This window comes from Podarcis filfolensis (assembly GCF_964270895.1).
Source record: "Podarcis filfolensis genome assembly, chromosome: 14".
In the NCBI taxonomy this organism is placed as follows: domain Eukaryota; kingdom Metazoa; phylum Chordata; class Lepidosauria; order Squamata; family Lacertidae; genus Podarcis; species Podarcis filfolensis.
Window position 1 is genome coordinate 12,846,802 of NC_139616.1, and position 22,907 is coordinate 12,869,708.

At 44.1% G+C, this 22,907-nt stretch overlaps 1 protein-coding gene across 2 annotated transcripts in view; it reads left to right on the forward strand.

Annotated features, from left to right (window-relative positions):
* The window catches only part of SLC12A1 (solute carrier family 12 member 1), a 70,836-nt gene that overhangs the window by 41,701 nt on the left and 6,228 nt on the right, over positions 1–22,907 (forward strand). For both annotated transcript variants that reach the window (XM_083586330.1, XM_083586329.1), the window contains 7 exons: positions 1,633–1,788; positions 5,265–5,364; positions 5,447–5,558; positions 8,967–9,107; positions 13,586–13,692; positions 16,756–16,838; positions 21,465–21,608. In XM_083586330.1, the coding sequence (XP_083442456.1) occupies positions 1,633–1,788; positions 5,265–5,364; positions 5,447–5,558; positions 8,967–9,107; positions 13,586–13,692; positions 16,756–16,838; positions 21,465–21,608 (843 nt within the window). The remainder of the gene's footprint in view (positions 1–1,632; positions 1,789–5,264; positions 5,365–5,446; positions 5,559–8,966; positions 9,108–13,585; positions 13,693–16,755; positions 16,839–21,464; positions 21,609–22,907) is intronic.

Sequence of the window (22,907 nt, forward strand, 5' to 3'; positions counted from 1 at the left end):
TATCATTTTTAGAAGGAAAGGCCATCACTCCGATTTTCTTTTTCAGTGGCTGTTATAATAGTGCTTCACCACAAAGGAAATAAATAAAGTGTGCCCTTTACTTGCATCTTCTCCTTGCCAATTCAGCGAATGCCAGAGCTTACAGCTCTACTTCCCTTTTAGTCACAGACAACCTGCAAATCGCTTGTTATACCACATGGAGACATTTATTTCAGCTGCAGAGAAACAAGCTCTCATCTTTCCAGCATGGGTGAAACCACAGTGGTGGCATAAATATATATCTTAACTCTGTTCCCATCAGCGCTCATGCTGCTGCCTGATCAGAGTGCAGGTTTGAAAAGACAGACTTCCCCCAATTATCTGCAGAGCGAAACAATTGCAGATTAGGTCCAGCCCGGCAAGAACCCCAGGAACAATTACTGTATATCCTCCGAATGCTATTGGTACAGTGGTACCTTGGTACTTGAATGGCTTGGCTCCCAAACAAATCAGCTCCCAGATGCCACAAACCAGGAAGTGAGTGTTCCGGTCTGCAAATGTTTTTCGGAAGCTGGATGTCCAACATGGCTTCCAATGGAGTGCGGGAAGCTTCTGCAGCCAATCGGAAGCCATGCCTTGGGTTTTGAATGGTTTCGGAAGTTGAACGGACTCCCCAAATGGATTAAGTAATTACAAAACCATGCAAATATAGTTTGACACCAATTGATTTTTTAATTTATTTTAAGTATACAGTTGTACCTTGGTTCTTGAACAGTTTAGTTGTCGAACAAATTGGCTCCCGAATGCCAAAAACCCAGAAGTGAGTGTTCTGGTTTCTGAATGTTTTTCGGAAGCCGTACATCTGACATGGCTTCTGCAGCTTCCAATTGAGTGCAGGAAGCTCCTGCAGCCAATCAGAAGCTGTGCCTTGGTTTTCAAACAGATTTGGGAGTCGAATGGACTCCCAGAATGGATTAAGTTTGAGAACCAAGGTACCACTATACTAGAGTGGATGACATCTCTAGGAACACCCTCAAAGTATATTTCCTCCTACAGCTGCACATGTGTTCTGCTAGCAGTTCTTTCCATTGGCAAGCACAACAAACAAGACTTAAAGGTAAAAGGACCCCTGACCATTAGGTCCAGTTGTGGCCAACTCTGGGGTTGCAGCGCTCATCTCGCTTTATTGGCCGAGGGAGTCAGCATACAGCTGAGCCAAGCTGGTCATGTGGCCAGCATGACTAAGCCGCTTCTGGCGAACCAGAGCAGCGCACGGAAACACCGTTTACCTTCCCTCCGGAGCGGTACCTATTTATCTATTTGCACGTTGATGTGCTTTCGAACTGCTAGGTTGGCAGGAGCAGGGACCGAGCAACAGGAGCTCACCCTGTCATGGGGATTCGAACTGCTGACCTTCTGATCGGCAAGTCTTGGCTCTGTGGTTTAACCCACAGCGCCACCCGTGTCCCTAAACAAGACTTGCGCTCTTGCTATTTCACACTCTACAATAGCAACTTGGGGAGTTAGGGCATGTCCTCATGCAAACACAGTACATAAATTTAATAAACAAACAAGACCACTAATCTCGTAGCTACAGTTTCCATTTTCTTTGCCTTTCTTAATATTGACTTTGTCCATTTGTGATTTCTGCAGGTTGGAGACCTGCTTTCAGGTATTACAACATGTGGGTGTCCCTTTTCGGAGCAATTCTGTGTTGTGGAGTCATGTTCGTCATCAACTGGTGGGCAGCTGTCATCACGTACGCTGTCGAGCTCTTTCTTTATATTTACGTGACGTACAAGAAGCCAGGTAAGGCAGGGCGGAAAAATAAGAGAGATAATGCTTAAGAATGGAAGACGGTTGGATCTGGTGTGTACAACTCAAGGATGATAAAGTCTCATGTCAAAATGAGATCCCCATAATTAGAGAATCTTGTTTACTGTTGAAATGTTTCACAACTACTCTTTTTGCTATAAAAAATGGACTCTTTACTCCCTTCTATGAGACTGAGGCAGGTCCATGTTTAAATATATGTACTTGTTGCCATAATTTCAAGATAATTATAAGCAGATATATAAAGGACTCCTGACCATTAGGTCCAGTCATGACCGACTCTGGGTTGCAGCGCTCATCTTGCTTTATTGGCCGAGGGAGCCGGCGTACAGCTTCCGGGTCATGTGGCCAGCATGACTAAGCTGCTTCTGGTGAACCAGAGCAGCGCACAGAAACGCCGTTTACCTTCCCACCAGAGCGGTACCTATTTATCTACTTGCACTTTGACGTGCTTTCGAACTGCTAGGTTGGCAGGAGCAGGAACCAAGCAACAGGAGCTCACCCCGTCACAGGGATTCGAACCGCCGACCTTCTGATCGGCAAGTCCTAGGCTCTGTGGTTTAACCCACGGCACCACCCGCGTCCCAAGCAGATATATACTTTAGAATATAAAAGGATGATACAGCTTTAAATTTTCCCCTAATCTGCCTCCATTCTCCTGCTCTTCCTTACATGCGTTTAACCCAGCCCCAGTAGAAACACACGCACACACAAACATGTATTCCTAAAAATACTTGGTAATATTATTCAATCCTATTTCAGATTCCTAATCCTATCTGCCGGGTGGCTGCTGACACTTTCATCTGACACTTTCTGTCTCCTCAAGGAGACAGTTCATCAGCTTCTGAAAAACTGTGTCTTCAAACAAATGAGGCTTTTATGAAGAGGACAGCCCAGCTCTTCTTTTGCAGAGCAACACATCAGCTAAAACCACCTGTTCTCTTTGTGCTTTTAACCTAGAAGTCTTTGTGCTACATTTTCACAAAATGTACAGTACAAAAGCACTTATCCAAATGAACAAAGGGCAAAAAAAACCCCTTCTGTCTGAATAAGTATGTATTTGCAAGATAAAAAATAGATGATGGTGGTTGCTTCTAATACTTCTTTTTCAGACCTGCGATGATTTCCATGAGTGTCTGTTTTCCTGTAAAAACAACATATTTCTAGCTATCATGGAAATACTACTGTCATGTGTCAGGGTCACACGAAAAGCAAATGGAAAGCCATCACTACACACACACACACACACACACATATCTCCCCATTTCCTTTACAAGTGAAATTAGGTAGTTGAGTGCCTCACAGTCTGAAAGCAATAGCAATCTGAGGCCACTCAAAAACAAGATTTTTCTGCATACTTATGGGACTCTCCTAGGTATTCAGAATTTATCTATCTGTATCTATACCTGTATTTAACCTGTATAGCTATATCTATTACCTAGGAGCGTCCAGGAGCTGCAGAATTTGGGGGGCAGTGATAAGAAAAGTCGGGACTAACATAGTTCATTGACTGAAGAACAAACTTCTGCGTTCAGAGTGAATGCTAAAGCTAAGAATTTCTGATTGTGCTTCTTCCTTTTGTTCACCTTAGGGAAACAGGAGACATTCTCCTCCCCAATCACAGCTCGGCTAAAATCCTGAATTCCTTTGTTGTTTATTATTGATGGCTCTTATTTCTGCCTCAGGTGGTAGGAGGGTCTAAATACTCTGGCAATCAGGCAGTGTCGTGGAAGGCTTGGAGGACAGACCCAGTTAGAAAGCTAAAGAAGAACTTTATTGTCCCTATTTTTCTAATAAGAACACAGCAGGGAAAAGAAACGCCCAACTCCACTAAGATGCAATTAATTACAGTGCCTCCTATTGACTAAATTATATAATGGCACTATCAACACAGGCAAACAACATGAATATAGCAATTAAATCTATGGATGAGGGTGGCTCTGCCATGCAATGTTTTTTAAAAAAGGAACAGAAAATGCAGGATGAAAGAGTGAATTGGCTTCCTTGAGTCTATAAGTCCTTCTGCTGGCAGGTGAAGACTTTCTTGTTCCAATAACCTTTTGGGAACTGACTGCTTTTAATGAAAGGGCTGCTGCTGTGCTGTTTTTATTATAATTATGGGTATGGTTTTTATAAATTTTCTATATGCATGTTGTAAGCAGCCTTAAGTCCTGCTGGGGTATACATATAATAATACTGTTTATAATATCCTGGAGGTGAACATGCTGTGAAGCTTTCTTTCCAGATAAATCACTCCTCATGCTATGCAACAGTAAGGTGCTTGGGTCTGGGACTGGCAGCCAACCCGTATCTTGAACCCACAGTACAGTAAAAGGTGGATGTTCTGTTCTTTGTCTCTGGGAGTCAAGGGGCAAGGCGGCAAGGCAATTTGGTTGCTGCAGCACCATGGAGAGCTCCTAGTGAGCTACCTTGACTCCTTTGGGCATAAGGGCAAGATAGAAATTTAGTAAAGGACCTGTCCTAAGCTTTATACCTTTTGGAGAATTAAAGGGAAAGGGAAAGGGACCCCTGACTGTTAGGTCCAGTCACGGACAACTCTGGGGTTCTGGCGCTCATCTCACTTTACTGGCCGAGGGAGCCAGCGTACAGCTTCCGGGTCATGTGGCCAGCATGACTAAGCCACTTTCTGGCAAGCCAGAGCAGCGCATGGAAACGCTGTTTACCTTCCCGCCGGAGCGGTACCTATTTATCTACTTGCACTTTGATGTGCTTTCGAACTGCTAGGCTGGCAGGAGCAGGGACCGAGCAACAGGAGCTCACCCCGCCACGGGGATTCGAACCACCGACCTTCTGATCAGCAAGTCCTAGGCTCTGTGGTTTAACCCACAGCGCTACCCGTGTCCCAGGTGAATTAGAGGCTCCTAAATGGCCAATCCTTCTCCTTCATTCAACGATTTCCTGCTTGGCACACTCCCTGTGCTCTTGGACTGGTAGGACACTATGTGGCACATTAGGTTCCTCAGATCCTGGCTCTGGTTCTGTGGGCGCACGTGCTACGGTATCAGGCTCAAAACAAGAAAGCCAAGCTGGCGTCTTAGCTAGTGACATGGTAGCCTCAGTGTTCTGGTCACTGCTATTCCAATTCACTCTCTCCCCCTGCGTTTTCCTTAAGTACTGCATGGTTTCCAAGCTATTCACACTTACCTGTAAATGGCAGTGGAAGTTACTTCTGAGTAGACATGCACAGGCTTGTTCTTTAAAACCATTACTTGAACTACAGTAAACCACACTAAGTAGAAAGATCCACTAGAAAGCAAAGATGTTCTCTTTTTAAAAAGTGTTCTGCTATTAGAAGTTTCTTTAACATAAATGAACTGATTTTGTTCACCATCCTACATACAAAACTCAAGCTCTTCCCATGGTTGTCAAGAAAGGATGGCTGGAAAAAAATTAATGATGATACAATATGAAATATTTTTTATCCACAACAGATGTAAATTGGGGTTCATCATCACAGGCAGTATACTATATTAATGCCATTGACTCTGCATTGGAATTAACTACGGTGGATGATCATGTGAAAAACTTCAGGTAAGGTCTCTGCTGGATGTGAGTGGATGCTGAGTGGGTGTATGTATCACCAAACTTAATGTACCTTTTTCCACCTTCACAGGCCGCAGTGCATAGTATTAACTGGAGAACCCATGACGAGACCAGCTTTGTTAGACATTGCACATTCATTCACAAAGAACAATGGTCTCTGCATCTGTTGTGAAGTATACACGGTAAGCTCAACCAAGGCGTGCTAAGGAGAGCTTTACAGAAAATGGCTGCCCCCATGATGTCAACTTGAAATGGCAGCTGCTCTGTGTGGAAATTTAGGTCTTAATCAGAGGCTTGGGGACAGCATCTGCTCTGCACACAGAAGGTCCTAGCATCTCCAGGTAGGGCTGGGGATATCCTGTATCAAACCCTGGAGTTGCTGCCATTCTCATAGACAGTACAGTGGTACCTCTAGTTACGAACTTAGGTCCATTCTTAACCTGAAACCATTCTTAACCTGAGGTACCACTTTAGCTAACGGGGCCTCCTGCTGCCGCCTTGCCACCACCACGCAATTTCTGTTCTCATCCTGAGGTAAAGTTCTCAACTCGAGGTAACTCTTCCAGGTTAGCAGAGTTTGTAACCTGAAGCATTTGTAACCTGAGGCATTTGTAACTCGAGGTACCACTGTACTGAGCTAGATGGACCAATCATCTGACTAGTATAAGGCAGCTTCCTGTGTCCGTATGTTCGTGATGTGGGTTGCCCCCACACTGTCACAAAACATTACCGTTGGTAGTTTGCAGAAGCACAGTCCCAGTCCAACTGCTGTGCATGAAGTGCTTGCTGTGTGGATAGTGTTGCCATATTTCAAAAATTGTTAAGTTTTTTGGGGGAGCAAACTTGCATTGTTGAGCTTTTGGGGAGCAACCTACCCCAAAAATAGTTATTTTAAGCTTTTTGAACTGATTCCGCTGCTTTTTCCAATGCGTTGCCATACATTGCCATACATCCGGGTTTTCCCTGACATTTTGCCGGTTCGGCAAAATTCCCCCCAACACCATTTTTACACCTGAATTTTCCTGACGTATGGCAAGCACATGCCAACAAGGGTACGTCAAATAGCCTCCAGGTATATCTTTAATTTCCATTTCATTTGTTGAAAATATTGCAATCTTACCTTCTTGACAAGGGCCTCACAAGGGAGCTTACATGACCAATGTCTGAGACAATATACAAAGCGAACAAACTATTTAACTAAATATAACCACGAACCACAAACAAAGCATATTTGAATGCTTCAGAAGAAGATCGCTCAATCCAGAGAGCCCCAAACGGGGTTAGTAAGTCAAGATGGGTTTTATATGATGCGGGCTTAAATACTCAATTTTCCTAATTTTAGAATACAAAATTAAAGAAAAGGTCAATAGCCATCTGTTTTGGAGACTAGTGTGGTACATGTTGTTGTTTTCAGATATATTAGACTCAAGTTCAAATAGCAGGGCAGTATCAGCAAGTTTCATGAGATGCTCTTTTTCATGAGATTGTTCCTAAATAATTAAAACAGGGTAGGATTGTTGCACAGTCCAAAGCGGGAGCTAGATGCTCTTGTTCCACCCAGTTGACCTACACAGCTGAAGCCAATGGAAGTTTTATTGCTTATTCCAGTGGGGACACATAATTAGGATCTATAAGAGTTTCAGATCAGCAAGCGGGGTTTTTTTGGGTGTTGATATATTTTTATTTCTACCAACATTTAACATAAGCATGCTGTGCTAGTGTAAGCATTTTAGCTGGTTTCTCCCTTCTTTAGAGATTTAATGCAAGCTTAGTTTCGTTGGCTAAATAAAAAATGTGACATGATGAACTTCTGAGATGTGTAACTGGGAAAAGGAGAGAGAGATGAAACAGGGGTATTCTGCAAGCAGGACTCCCATCATGCCCAGAAAGACTGCACAATTACACTTACCGTATTTTTCGCTCTATAGGACGCACCGGACCATAGGAGGGGGAGAACAGGGGGGAAAAAATTCTCCCCCTCTCTGCTCAGCGCCCCTTCGGCGAAGCGGCAGGAGAAACGGAGCCCCTTCCATTTCTCCTCCCGCTTCGCTGAAGGGGCGCTGCGCAGAGAGGGAAAACTGTGCAGCGCCTCTCCAGCAAAGCGAAGCCTGGAAAGCAAGAGGGATTGGTGTGCACCGACCCCTCTCGTTCTCCAGGCTTCAGGCAGCCATCCGCAAGCCTTTGGAGCGCAGCGGGAACTCCTGCTGCACTCCGAAGGCTTGCGGATAGCTGCCTGAAGCCTCCGGAGTGCAGTGGGAGTTCCCACTGCACTCCAGGGGCTTCAGGCGGCTTCAGCGAAAGCAACGCGAAGCCTCCGGAGCGCCAGGGGAGCTTTCCCTCTGCGCTTCGGAGGCTTCGCGTTGCTATCGCTGAAGCCAAGGAGCCTGCATCCGCTCCATAAGATGCACACACGTTTCCCCTTAATTTTTGAAGGGGGAAAAGCACGTCTTATAGAATGAAAAATACGGTACTTGGGTGTCTTTAAAAAAAACACCAGCCCAATTCCCGTGTAAAGAATACTACTTACGCTGTACCTGATAAAAGAATTTATAGTCAAAATCTATGTTGCAAACCAGTTATTCCAATGGCAAATTATCCAGTTTGCCTTATTCTGAGCCCAGAATTTAAGAATGGAACTAACAGCCAAGGAACCTGGCATGTATTTAAGGCCCATTTCAAAAAGGTCACAGAGCCCCAAGTGGTGATATTTGTAGGACTTCCCTGTCTTCCTTAGAAGCTGGAAAAAGCAATGCAATATTCACCTGAAGCTTTTAGTCGTTAGCTGCAACTGGGCTTGATGAGCACATGTTTATCTTTTACAGAACAAGGCTGCTGGGAACTGACTTTGTTGTTGTTATTTATTTGATTTATATCCCATTTTTTCCTTGAAGGAGTTCAAGGTAGCATATATGCTTCTCCTCCTCCCCATGTTATCCTCACAACAAGGAGGTCGGTCAGGCTAAGAGAAAGTGACTGGCCCAAGTTCACCCAAGTTCATGGTGGAGAGGGGACTTGAACCCTGCTGTCCGAGTCCCTAGTCCAGCACTCGATGAATGGACATGTGAACTAGCTGTTGTGTTGACACTCACCACTTGGCACTCACCATTCCTAAAACAGGCTGCCATGCCCCCCCCAATACCAACTTGTGAACTTTACTGCATAAACACTATGTAAAAAAAATAAAATGGTTTGCCAATTGAAAACAATTATTTCCAGAATGTAGATCATTAGATTGTTGACGGTGTTAATCCCATGCTATTTCCTGCCCCTTGTCGAAGAGCTACGGGGCCCACTTCTCAAATTATATTTTCATACTTGTTTCTGTCAGCTCTCACTATACCTAAGTGGTGTTAACAGGCTTACCCCCTCCTTGAAATAGAAAATGAGTGATGTTGGCAGCAGGTTTCATTTCAAAAGGTTGAATCTCTGCAGAACCTTTGTGGAAATGTGTGTGTGTGTTTTTTATCCCCTTCCTTGACATTCTTTCCATCCTCCCCTCGCAGAGCAGATTCGGTTACTCCTTCAAAATCGCACTATTGTGTGATGCATAATACAAAGTCCTCTCCCTAATATATTATTGTGTCACGCAGGGCCCACGCAAGCTGTGCGTTACAGAGATGAACAGCGGCATGGCAACCAAGCAGGCCTGGCTGACAAAGAACAAAAGGAAAGCCTTTTATGCTGCAGTGGCAGCCGACAGCTTTAGAGATGGAGTCAAAAGTCTCCTCCAAGTAAGCTCTTTATTTGCACTGCACATGCAATGAGCATGACTTCAAAGCAGCCTTCGTTAGGTGAAGAATTTCTCTTTATTTGTGAAGAATGCTTGTGTAGATGTGGATAATATCTTGTAAAGGCAGAGTGAATCCTGGAGGCACCCCCCCCCCCTTCTCTCTCTTTCTCTCTGTATTATGGCTTACTTCAGAAATAATTCTGGGTCCAGGCTATGCAGCTATGAAAGAAACTAATCAATGCCATATTAAATAGCCCTGTAGTAAATGGAGATGCCTTAATGATGTCTCACAAACAAGTTCTATTGCATTACATCTAATATTTTATGTGTTATAACATCATGCTGCAACTCATTTGTCATACAGCAACAGTTTCTTTATCTTATCCACATTGTGTGGCAGATGTTTATACCGAGAAAAAGAACAAGTGAGGCCCCAACATATATTGCAGTGGCTACAAACACAAACAAGACAAGATCTGTGATGGTATCCAAGTCATTAGTTGATGGTGCAGTCTTCAAAGGATAAACATGCACGTTGTGAACTAGACTTCAACATAATCCTACATCTCCAAACATATCAGCAGACTAAAGTTGTGAGAATGTTGTGGGTGACAGGAGAGGATATATTGATTAATATTATCCTTCCTAACTCGCACTAGCAAGTTTCTTTATACAGCAGAGTGCATTTCCCCTTTAGAAGAAGAAGAAGAGTTTGGATTTGATATCCCGCCTTTCACTCCCTTTAAGGAGTCTCAGAGCGGCTAACATTCTCCTTTCCCTTCCTCCCACACAACAAACACTCTGTGAGGTGAGTGGGGCTGAGAAACTTCAAAGAAGTGTGACTAGCCCAAGGTCACCCAGCAGCTGCATGTGGAGGAGCGGGGAAGCGAACCCGGTTCACCAGATTACGGGACTACCGCTCTTAACCACTACACCACACTGGCTTTACACAGCAAGAAGCTGGTTGCAGACTCATGTGAGTCTCATAAGATAATAAGCAATTCAATCTGGCTTGCCCAGATTGAGATATGTTCTATTATTCCAGTTAAGACCCCTTTGATCCCTCCTAAAAGAATAAAGACACAACAGTCTTGTTCAACAAAAAGTAGTTTTAGTCACGATCAGGCAGAGCACAGCATGATCCCTGAAGGCAGGCTTTAGGCTTAAAGTTGCAAATATGTACAAACAGGTTTACCCCATGCGGGAGATAACCTAGGGACTTCTGGCTGACAGCCAGCCGTGCAGTCCAGGTGAAGCAAGAAGCAGGCAGGACGAAAAAGAAGGGAGGTGGCTACATGACTTGGCCTTTTGCCAGGTCTGGAAAGGACACGCCTACCTACTAGTCACATGCAAAAGGAATGATGCTCCAGGCCAGGAGGAACAGGACGTTTTGACTGGCTGGACCAAACATTCCCTTGCATGTCCACTCGAGCAAAACCAGGAATGTTGTATTTGACTGCTCCCAGTGGATTACATCCCACAAAAGTGAATAGCCTGCAATTTTGTTTAATTTTCCACTGGCTTGCTCCTCCACAGCCAGCACTGATATATTGTTTACTAGCCTCTTAACTACCTACCATCACGTAGACTTGTGGAGGAGGGATGGAGTCATTTGTTCCCCCCACACTTTAAAAGATGACTTTAGAAGAATGTCATCTTCTCCTCCCCATTCCCTAGCTGCACTCCCATGCGAATTGTTAAGGAAGAACCTTTCCTTCCTCTGCAGCTCGTGCTGACTCAATGTTGACATCTGTCTGTCTCGAGAGACAATGGAAGAATGTGCCATTGAGGATAAACTCTCCATTGGAGAGTCACAGCACCTGCTGTGGCTGTAGAGACCAATATGGGAAAGACATGTTTTATTGCAGATGGGGCAGATGATAGGGTTGCCATATCCCCAAAAGTGAAAATCCGATTCAGCAAAAAAATATATCCACCTGGACGCCATTTTTGCAGCCCATTTCACTGGAAAACCTGGACATATGGCAGCCCTAGCAGATGAAGGCATCTGGTTTCACTGTTACAGACACACCATGGTAGTTTTTGACTCTGCACTTCCCCCCAGCAGTCATTCTCCTCTGGCTACTGCTGTGTATGCACAATCTGACTGTCTGTCTCCATGCACTGCAGACGTCTGCAAGGGACTCCCACATAGTGGGGTTAATGTTGCCAGCCTTTGTGCCATGTTTGCAGACATCTTTATAATGCAGATTTGGTCTGCCAATGGGCCTGGTGCCTGAAGCCAGCTCTGCATAAAGTACATCCTTGTAGATCATCTCCCGTTCTGTGTACATTATCAAGCCACCGAAGACATCACTGAGACAGAAATGAGAACATGTTGGGAATACTGGCTTGGAAGAGCACGTATTTGTTTCAGGGATGTAACGATCTAGCCTTCCTCTGTGAGCCCTCTTACTCGCTTGCATGGAATTTCTGGCTACCTATAGCTACCAGGTGAGCTGTTAAATACACAGCAGCACCACAGGTGAAATCTAATAGATGAAAGGATAATAACTCATCTTCTTTGTCTCTGCATGGAACTGAATGTTACATTCAAATCAAATACCTTCAAATCAAATACCTTTATTGGCATCGCAATATAAAACGTTTCAAATCACTGGGATAATTAAAGGGACAAGGGTGAAGCTGTCAAGGGTTAAAGAGTCATACTGTGGTCATGTGCACTTAGATATTCTGCTACGCTCAGTCTATTTCCCGAAGGGATAGTCCGTTGGGAACCCTTGGGTAAAATTGTGGCTAAAAAGGATGCTACCAGAGCAGTGGTATCTTTGTCCTGATCTGCCAGGAGATACCTCATTTGGCTTCTTCTCGGAGTTGTGGGCTGGAGATCCAACATTTTGCTCAGCATCAGATGGTGAGGTCTACTGTGTAGAGAGCAATCCAAGAGAATGTGGTCCATTGAATCTGGTGCTTCTTGGTTGCAGGCACTCAAACAGGCTTGATATGGAGTATGTGAGAATCTGCCTTTAGTCACTGCAGAAGGGAAAGTATTTAATCTCGCCAGCATAAAGGCTCTTCAATGGGAAGGGAGTAGTAAATTCTTTAGGTATTTGGCACAGGTTCCGTAGGATGTTGTGACACCTAAGGAGAACTCTGGAGAACAAGATCTCAGAGTATGAGGTAGCAAGCACTGTCATGGTCATAGAGCCGCTGCTTGATTAATTGGAATATGTGACTTTCATCACATGCTTCAAGGCTTTAGAGAGCAATGGCCAAACTATGGATTTTGTCATGAATTGCTCTATACCAGGGATGTCCACCTGGCCGACCGTGATCAACTGGTCGATCCCCCCAAAAAGGTCAACAATTTTGACTTTCTTCCCTAAAAAAAAGCTAATCAACTATGACCTGACCCCCGCCCTCAAAAAGGGGTAGATCACTGCCAGTTTTTTACTCTGTGAGTAGATCCCAGTGTCTTGGGAGCTGGACGTCCCTGCTCTATATCATCTGGATGAGATGCATTCTTCAAGCATAGAGGTTAAGAAGGAGTTAGATGTTGTTCTATAGTGGACTTTCAGCCAGGCCTTGATTGTAGAGAGCCATGCTTTGGTTCCCATCAGATGGTGGGCAGTTTCAGCACATAAGGTTAAATAACTTTGATGCATTTAGGGGCATCAAAGATCTGACATTCTCAGCTAGCCTTTTAAACATTCCCTGGAGCTCTCTGGCTTGCACCTCCATTTAAATGGGTCCCAGCCACGCCCCCCCCCCAGCCAGTGGATTGGCTGACTGGTTGCTGACATGGCCAGGATTCTCCGGGCAATGCGGGACTTCATCCCCCGCCCCCGAAGGAGAGTTGGCAGCCACATGGTCCACCGCAACTCCTCCCCACGGTGAAGTGGAGTGGACTTCCAGACAATAACGCACAAATCCTGACCCCCTAAATGTGCTCAGCTAGGGGTGAATTATTTCCTAGGATGCTAGGAATCCTGCAGCCTGATTCAGCAAGTTCAAAGTAAGTCCTGCTGTGCTCAATAGGACTTACAAGTAATTGTGTTTAGGACTGCAGCAATAAATTAAATAAAAGGACCTGAATAAAAGGATCTAGTCTTAGATACTAGAACTCTTTACAGGAATCTCATGCCATGCTTTCATAATGGGTGCTGCTACAAACCTGGTGCTATCATGTTAAAAATGAGCACATGAACAGTAACATGAAAACTCCGTTGATCTTAAATTATTAAATCGTTTTAATGAGCAGGCATCAGAAAAAAATGCAAATGTATGCTAATTTAGCAAAGCTACATTTCTGTCATCTAAAAACCATTTACAGCCGAGATGATTTAGAGCTAATCTTTATATGTGCTGCTTGGGTACAAGCATGAAGGACACTCACCAAATGTAATTTAATCTCAAATCCCTCCAGAACATTACTTCAGTTATCTTTCGCCATTATTTCTCATTTTGGATGAACCTTGCACATGCATCTTGTTAAACACTGCCTCTTAATATTACTAGGCCTCCGGCTTGGGCAGGATGAGACCAAATACTTTGGTGCTTGGATTTAAGAAGGACTGGAAAGAAGCCACCGCAGTAGAAGTTGAAAATTACATGGGTGTCGTACAGTAAGTTGAAGAATTTAGCATGCGCCTTTGGGGCACAACTGGAACTGTTTGCCATCTCTCAGTAATAGTGCAGTGTTTCTCAGACATGGGTCTACAGCTGTTGTGGGACTACAACTCCCATCATCCATAGCTTTCAGGACCAGTGGTCAGGGATGATGGGAGTTGTAGTCCCACAACAGCTGTAGACCCAAGTTTGAGAATCACTGCAATAGTGTCACAACAAATATAGACACCATCAAACTTAAGGATTCCAGTGTCAAGCACTGGACCACACAGTGAGGTAAGGTAAAGGGACCCCTGACCATTAGGTCCAGTCGTGGCCGACTTTGGGGTTGCGCCGCTTATCTTGCTTTATTGGCTGAGGGAGCCGGCGTACAGCTTCCGGGTCATGTGGCCAGCATGACTAAGCCGCTTCTGGCGAACCAGACCAGCGCACGGAAACACCGTTTACCTTCCCGTTGGAGCGGTACCTATTTATCTACTTGCACTTTGATGTGCTTTCAAACTGTTAGGTTGGCAGGAGCACACAGTAAGGAGGAAGGAGTAATTAAAACCCCAGCTGGGGAGTAGGGCGACAACAGACCCAACACTACATCTGTAGTCCTTGTGCCTCATGTTGGCCAGGGCATAAGATGGTGGCAATGTTTTCAATTTTTGCTGCACCAGTTGGCACAGCTGAGGGGCCTGAGAACCACCATCCCGTGGGGGATCCATGAGGCTTTGGGTCTGCTAGATCTGGCACCCAACCTCCATTTTGGGGCTTCCTGTTGACTACTTCTGGTAACAGCTTTCCCACCTGATTGGTCAAAACTAGGACCTCCAACATGGCAGAAAACACACATTATAACATAATGTCCTACACTGCCTCCCCACCCCCAGCCATCGACATGAGATGTTTAGGACCACAACCCCAAACCAGTTTCTCCTTCACATGCATATTGGTATGCAGAGCAAAAGAGTCATCATGCTTGCCATTAAAAGCATGTATTTTGATGGCCACACTACAAATTTTAAGCCTGTTTCAAAACTGTTTAACTGTCATGGCTCCCAGTACAAGAATCCTATAGACTGCAATTTGACCAATTGCATAGGATGAGTTATTGGCTACTTCACAAAATTACAATTTCTGGAGTTCTTGGAATTACCCGTGACCATTAAGCTGGTTTCAAACTATTTTAAATTTGTTAACCTACACATGCCTTGAAATAGGAAGGTTTCTTTTATTCTACCGTACATTCATTGACTTCATTGGCTTAATTTGAAATGTAAAATTTGGAAATTTAATAAAAATTATTTTTTAAAAAAAGGAAAAGAAATAGGAAGGTTTCTCCGTGAAAGAGCCATATGGCTGAGAGCAAAATAACTTGATTAGGCATTTATCTCAAGCAAAATCTACTTTGTGCTTCCCTCCATGGCTCAAGCTACAGGTTGCAGAGACTGCCAATATTCTTTCATCTGCATTTTGCTTCATTTGTTTTTTAACCCCGAACAACCTGGGCATACAGAGCCCAAGCAGACGAGTGGCAGGAACAAATAAACTGCATAATTTCTCCCCCTCCTGCTCTCCCCTCCCAAAAAAACCCCAACTGATGGAGCTTTTTCACTGGCAGGAAAATGCAGAGAAGATATTTCCACTTGTGGATTAAAAAAAACCCATGGGAAACAGTGATTTTTAAGCAAAATCTTCCTTCTGCATCTACTACAGTTGTACCTTGGTTCTCAAACTTAATCCATTCTGGAAGTCCGTTCCAAAACCAAAGCGTTCCAAAACCAAGGCGTGCTTTCCCATCAAAAGTAATGCACAACGGATTAATCCGTTCCAGACTTTTAAAAACAACCCCTAAAATAGAATTTAACATGAATTTTACTATTTAACGAGACTATTGATCCATAAAATGAAAGCAATAATCAATGTACTATACTATAAAATAAATAAGATAGTATTGTAGATGATAAAAATAAAAATTAATTTTTTTCTTACCTGCACTGATGATAGTCATTGTTTGGATGGGGGGCTTTTATCCATTTCCACAGTGACACAATCAATCAATCAATCAATCAATCAGTAGCTGAACTGGGTTCCACAGAGTCACAAAAACAAATTAACCAAAAAAGCCTCAAAAACAAAAATGCAAAATAAATAGCAAAAACAAAAGCACCAAAGTTAGCCCTTTCCAGAAGTCCGTTTGACTTCTGAAATGTTCGAAAACCAAACGCAGCTTCTGATTGGTGCAGGCGCCCCGGAAACAATAGCCGACAACCGCATCAGACGTTCAGCTTCTGAAAAACGTTCAGAAACCGGAACACTTACTTCTGGGTTTTTGGCATTTGGGAACCAAGGCGTTTGAGTACCAAGGTGTTTGAGTACCAAGGTACTACTGTACTGTTATTTTTATTTCTTGCTCACCTAGAAATATACTTTTTTTCTGGTGCTGTCACTGGAAACCAGCTCACACCTTTTGTGCTAACACACACTCACAAAAGAACTGTGTAAGGTCTTGTAGGGGTTTAAAAATAGTTCAGTTAAGGACAGAAGCAGTAATATTATAGGTGTCTATGGCAGTGATTTTGGGAGCTGGAACTGATCTGAATCTTTTTTTATATATTTTATTTTAGATTATTTTTTTTTAGCATACAATATTATTTGCATCAATCCATAATGAAATCAATATCTTTATAGGGGGCTTTCTGACCCATGGGTTCCCCCCCTCCTCTCCCTGGTTTCCAATAATTTTCTCTTCTCTTTTCTGCGACTAAATACTTTTATCCAACCTATTAAATCTCCTTTTTCAATACCCTTTATCAAAGTATGTTACAAGTGCTAATCCAATGTTTGCAATGCTCCTTCATATATTCTATAGATCAGAATCCAAAAAGCTGGGAAATCAAAGCACTGTTGATGGTTAAAGGAGAGAGTGGGGGAGGATTCCAAATGGACTTTCTAACTTTAGAAATCCATTTGTTTCTCATACTGCTTGTGAAAAATGTCCAAGTAAACTGTCACTATTCCAATGCTGTGTTAAAACAATTTATATGCATATATACATTTATATTTTGTTCCAGCGATGCATTTGACTTTGACTTTGGTGTGGTTGTTGCTCGAATAAGCCAAGGGTTTGACATATCGCAAGTCCTCCTGGTTCAAGGTATGTTTGGATTTGATATCCTGCTTTATCACTACCCTAAGGAGTCTCAAAGCGGCTAACTTTCTCCTTTCCCTTCCTCCCCCACAACAAACACTCTGTGAGGTGAGTGAGGCTGAGAGACTTCAGAGAAGTGTGACTGGCCCAAGGTCACCCAGCAGCTGCATGTGGAGGAGCGGGGAATCGAACCCAGTTCACCAGATTACGAGTCCACCACTCTAACCACTACACCACACTGGCTTAATGAACTGAACTTCACAAAATTCGTGCGCTAGAGGCATTATTCCTGTAAACAAGCACATTTCCTCAAAAATTCCACTAGTTTCCAAAAGCACCAGCTCAATTACTTTTATGGCATGGCCATTGATTTGGTTAATTATCTTCTCTGGAGATTGGGAACTCTTAAGATATGTATAATTAGTGGGGGATTTTATGCCCCATAGTTGCGATAAAAGAAATCAAATGGAAATCTAGACATAAAAGTGGAGGGGAAGATAATCAATGGGCTAGAAAGCTGTGCTGTCCCTGTAGAATTGTCAGAGAAAGGATTTCAGTAGATAACACTCAATCTGGGCTGGGGGGGGCGGAATCTGGTCAGGATTCAGATCACCAGGTAATAATAGATGAATACTCCCCAAGTGCACAGCAATTTCCACTGTATGTTCAAAGCACTCCCCATTTAGAAAACAGAAGTTCCTGTGCTTGAGGAAATTATCACATCAGAACTGGCAGGCTATCGTTCAGCGCCGACACTGAGGTCCAGCTCTGAGGGGCTTCTGGCGGTTCCCTCCCTGCAAGAAGTGAGGTTACAGGGAACCAGGCAGAGGGCCTTCTCGGTGGTGGCACCCGCCCTGTGGAATGCCCTCTCAGCAGACGTCAGGGAAATAAACAACTATCTGATTTTTAGAAGACATCTGAAGGCAGCCCTGTTTAGGGAAGTTTTTAATGTTTGATGTTTTATCGTGTTTTTAATATTCTGTTGGGAGCCGCTCAGAGTGGCTGGGGAAACCCAGCCAGATGGGCAGCGTAAAGGTAAAGGGACCCCTGACCGTTAGGTCCAGTCATGGACGACTCTGGGGTTGCGGCGCTCATCTCGTTTTACTGGCCGTGGGAGCCGGCGTACAGCTTCTGGGTCATGTGGCCAGCATGACTAAGCCGCTTCTGGTGAACCAGAGCAGTGCATGGAAACACTGTTTACCTTCCCGCCGGAGTGGTACCTATTTATCTACTTGCACTTTGACATGCTTTCGAACTGTTAGGTTGGCAGGAGCAGGGACTGAGCAACGGAAGCTCACCCCGTCGCAGGGATTCGAACCACCGACCTTCTGATTGGCAAGTCCTAGGCTCTGTGGTTTAGACCACAGCACCACCCGCGCTGGTATTTACACCCGCAGGGTATAAATGAGATTTATTAGTAGTAGTAGTAGTAGTAGTAGTAGTAGTAGTGGTATCATCATCATCACTACCACCACCCTGGGATAAGCCCACAGACAGCTGGGTAAGATCCCAGAAGTGGCCAGGAACAGTTAAGAAAAAGAGGAAACCAACATGCAAACATATCCCAGTCCATGATCAAGACCCCTGGGATGAGAATGTTGGAAGGTGAAGGATAGAAGGGCAGGTTGGTAGAGGAATATAATCTGAGATCCAGACCTGGTGAACAAGGACACAAAGTTACAAGGCTTTCAGCACCATGGACAGGTCGCTAGAGCTACCTTACCCTAGTCTACTGGAGTTCCAGCTCCAAGTTGCTACATCATTCTCAGCCCAGATTACTTCTCTCAAGCTGCACTCCTTGCACCTGCCCCATAGACAAGCAAAGGGCTTTAAAGAGACAGTCCTTCAGCGCTCTGGTTTCCGTCACAGTGTTCCGTAGCGCCAGAAGCAGTTTAGTCCTGCTGGCCACATGACCTGGAAAGCTGTCTGTGAACAAAAGCCGGCTCCCTTAGCCTGAAAGCGAGATGAGCGCTGCAACCCCATAGTCGCCTTTGACTGGACTTAACCGTCCAGGAGTCTTTTACCTTTTTTAAAATCAGTTGGTCTTGCCTTTCATTCCAGAGGGTTTCCAGAAGGGAAAGATCCCCCCGAAAATATTAAGAGCAGGGCAGGGAAATATTAAAATGAGGGACCTGTGAAGCTCCAGACGTGACTGGACTGCAACTTCAGCCATCCCTGACCAATGGCCGTGCTGGCAAAGGCTGAAGATAGTTTCAATCTGCCAATATCTGGAGAGCAACGAGATTCCCATCGCTAATCTCCCAGAATTAGCTTGAAATCAATATTTGGTTGTAATCATCATGCAAAATTGCAACTCTCTGCTGCCACCTGCTGCCTCTCCTCATTTCTATCCACAGTTTCTATCCTCAAATTGCTCAGAATCCACACACAAATATTAATGCTCTAAGTGAAATATTTGAGGTGGGTCTTACTCTGTACACACACAAATCTCTCTCTTATCAAACTGGAACAGACGGACAAATACAGCTGATTTGTTTGCTGCATTCTACTATATAGAAAATCAAACTTTTCTTTGCAGCCAAATAATCCCGTGATCTGCGTGGCTAGAATTCAGGACAGGACAATGTTCTATTCATTGGCTTGTCTCCAGAAGAACTACCTGTTATAATCTCTTGCTTAAAAATAGTGAGGAAACTAGCTGATATGTTGTTGTTTTTTACTAATCTGAGATACATCCTAGAGGATTGTAATGAAATAATAGCAGATATCAATTCTGTACCATTAGAGTAAAACACTACAAATGCTAAGAAACTGAAATAAGAAAAAGAAGATAAGAGAAACTAATAATAATAATAATAATAATAATAATAATAATAATAATAATAATTTATTTATACCCCGCCCATCTGGCTGGGTTTCCCCAGCCGCTCTGGGCGTCTTCCAACAAAACACTAAAATACAATGACCTATTAAACATTAAAAGCTTCCCTAAACAGGGCTGCCTTCAGATGTCTTCTAAAAGTTTGGTAGTTATTTTTCTATTTGACATCTGGTGGAAGGGTGTTCCACAGGGCAGGTGCCACTACTGAGAAGGCCCTCTGCCTGGTTCCCTGTAACTTGGCTTCTCGCAGTGAGGGAACCGCCAAAAGGCCCTCGGAGCTGGATCTCAGTGTCCGGGCAGAACGATGGAGGTGGAGACGCTCCTTCAGGTATACTGGGCCGAGGCCGTTTAGGGCTTTAAAGGTCAGCACCAATACTTTGAATTGTGCTCGGAAACGTACTGAATCTTAAACAAAGAACTCCCAACATTCAGAACAGATCTAGAGTAAATCTATGTAGAAGACTGGAAATGGGTAAAAAAAAATGGTCTGTTCACATTCAACTACAACTTCTTTTTTTAAAAAAGGACAGTCTTTACTTTTATTTTGATTAAATATGAAAGTGGTCATAATCATGCCAAAATTACATGGGAATGTAATTTAAAAGAAATTATATTTCTGCCACTGTCCTTTCTGTGGAACTAGGTATACTTTCTGTATCACCTTATTTACAGCATTACGTCACAAGCAGCTCATTCCTGTATCTGTTTGTTCAGAAGTGATTCCCATGGAGCTCAGTGGGGTTTAGTCCCAAATAAGTGGGTATAGGATTGTAGCCCAAGTCTCTTTCCAATGTAGTACAGATGGGAAGGCCTGGGGGGGGGGGGAATTGGAAAAATGGGGGGGGGGACCCAGTATCAAACTGTTTGTTTTTTTTTCAATTTTTCCGGGGGAAAAGCAGCTTTGGAAAAATTGGGGGGGAATCTGTTTTTCCCCAATTTTTCTGGGGTTTTTCCAGGCCTTCCCATCTCTACACAGGAGTACTTGTCCAGAATGTAGTGAAACAAAACAGAGAAATGAAATATTTGTGCTGGACATTGACCATGTTTTCAGCTTAAGTTCGCATACATTAGCATTATTAGCATATTGAGCTTAGAAGTCAACATAAGAAACTCTGAAGAACATCCCCCCCCCCCCCCGCGTAAGGATCTATTATGGGACGTGGGTGGCGCTGTGGTCTAAACCACAGAGCCTAGGGCTTGCCAATCAGAAGGTTGACGGTTCAAATCCCAGCAACGGGGTGAGCTCCTGTTGTTCGGTCCCTGCTCCTGCCTCTAATTCACCTGGGACACGGGTAGCGCTGTGGGCTAAACCACAGAGCCTAGCACTTGCTGATCAGAAGGTCGGTGGTTCAAATCCCCGTGGCGGGGTGAGCTCCAGTTGCTCGGTCCCTGCTCCTGCCAGCCTAGCAGTTCGAAAGCACATCAAAGTGCTAGTAGATAAATAGGTACCGCTCCGGCGGGAAGGTAAACAGCGTTTCCATGCGCTGCTCTGGCTTGCCAGAAAGCGGCTTAGTCATGCTGGCCACATGACCCGGAAGCTGTACGCCGGCTCCCTCAGCCAATAAAGCGAGATTAGCGCCGCAACCCCAGAGTCGTCTGCGACTGGACCTAATGGTCAGGGGTCCCTTTACCTTTAAGGATCTATTTAATGCAAGGTAATTGTCGAATGAAAAGCAATTTCATTCATAGCACATTCACAGAGGTTCAAATGCCACAGATCTAACTGGATCTTATCTGTCTTTCTCAACTCACAAGCAATTATTATTGCCAGTCTTGCATTCTTTTGACAGAGGAATTGAAGAAGCTGGAGCAGGAGAGGCAAGTTCTAGAGGCTACCATTAAGGACAGCGAATTTGAAGAAGGAAATGGCGGTATCCAGAGATACTTCAGAAGAGCTGCCAAGCTCAACATTACAAAGACTATACCCAAAAAAGGCAAGCCCTGAAGCTGAAAGATAAAATACAGAATAGCTTATTGGTCACCAACTAGTTTTCCCGAAGAACCAATTTCAGAAGGGAACCCAAGGGTATCCATGTTAGCCTGTTGCAACAAAAACTGTCAAGTACCGTACTTTTCCATGTATAAGACACATCAGACAGGGAGCAGGGATCTCTTCACCTGACGCGCATGACCTTTTCTGTTTTAATATCCTTCCGAACTTACGCTAGCAAGTTCTATAACTTAGCAGAGTTTTACATTCCCCTTTTTAATGCACAGTGGGTAGCTGGTTGCAGGCTTGTTTAAGCTTCTCACTATTAGTTTCCTGGTAAGTTCCCTTATATCTCCCTTAAAAGAATAAACACACCACAATCTTGTGTAAAGTATATAACAGAAGTTTACTCACATTCAGTTCACAGTTGGATCCCTGAAGGCAGACTTAGTTACAAAGTACCGTATTTTTCGCTCTATAAGATGCACTTTTCCCCTCCTGAAAAGTAAGCGGAAATGTGTGTGTGTCTTATGGAGCGAATGCAGGCTGTGCAGCTATCCCAGAAGCCAGAACAGCAAGAGGGATTGCTGCGCAGCGATCTGGCGTTCTGGGATAGCCGCGCGAAGCCTCTTCAGGGTAGGCAGAGCGTTCCTCCTGCTGCCCTGAAGACGCTTTGCGTTGCTTTCACTCCTTTTTACTGTGCAGCAATCCCTCTTGCTGTTCTGGCTTCTGGGATTCAGAATATTTTTTTTCTTGTTTTCCTCCTCCAAAAACTAGGTGAGTCTTATGGTCTGGTGCGTCTTATAGAGCGAAAAATATGGTATATACATGTGGATCTACTCCATATGGGGGGGTTAATCCCAGGGACTGCAGCCTGACAGTCACTGCAGTTCACACAACAAAAGGAAGATGGAAAAGAGAGAGGAGGGCTGCGTGTCTTGTGGGTTTGTTACCTGCCCAGGTAAGGTCACGCCCACCTCTAGTCACATGCAAGAAGAGGTATGTCCCTACCCAGGAGGAAACAGGAAGTTCCGACTGGCTGGACCAAACGTCCCCTTGCATGTCCACTCTAGGAAAACAAGGAATGTTGTACTTGACTGCTATCTATGTATCACATCCCACACAAAGGCAGCTTCAAATGCAGTGTGGGTAAAGAACAAACTCACCGCATTTCAAGCCACTAATCTCACAGCCTGTTGAACAACTGAATGACACTAACCAAACATAATTCAAAGTAGCAACAAGTTATTTGAAAACAAAAGAGGGTGGTTCTCACTCACTTCGCTCTAGTAAATCCATGCTC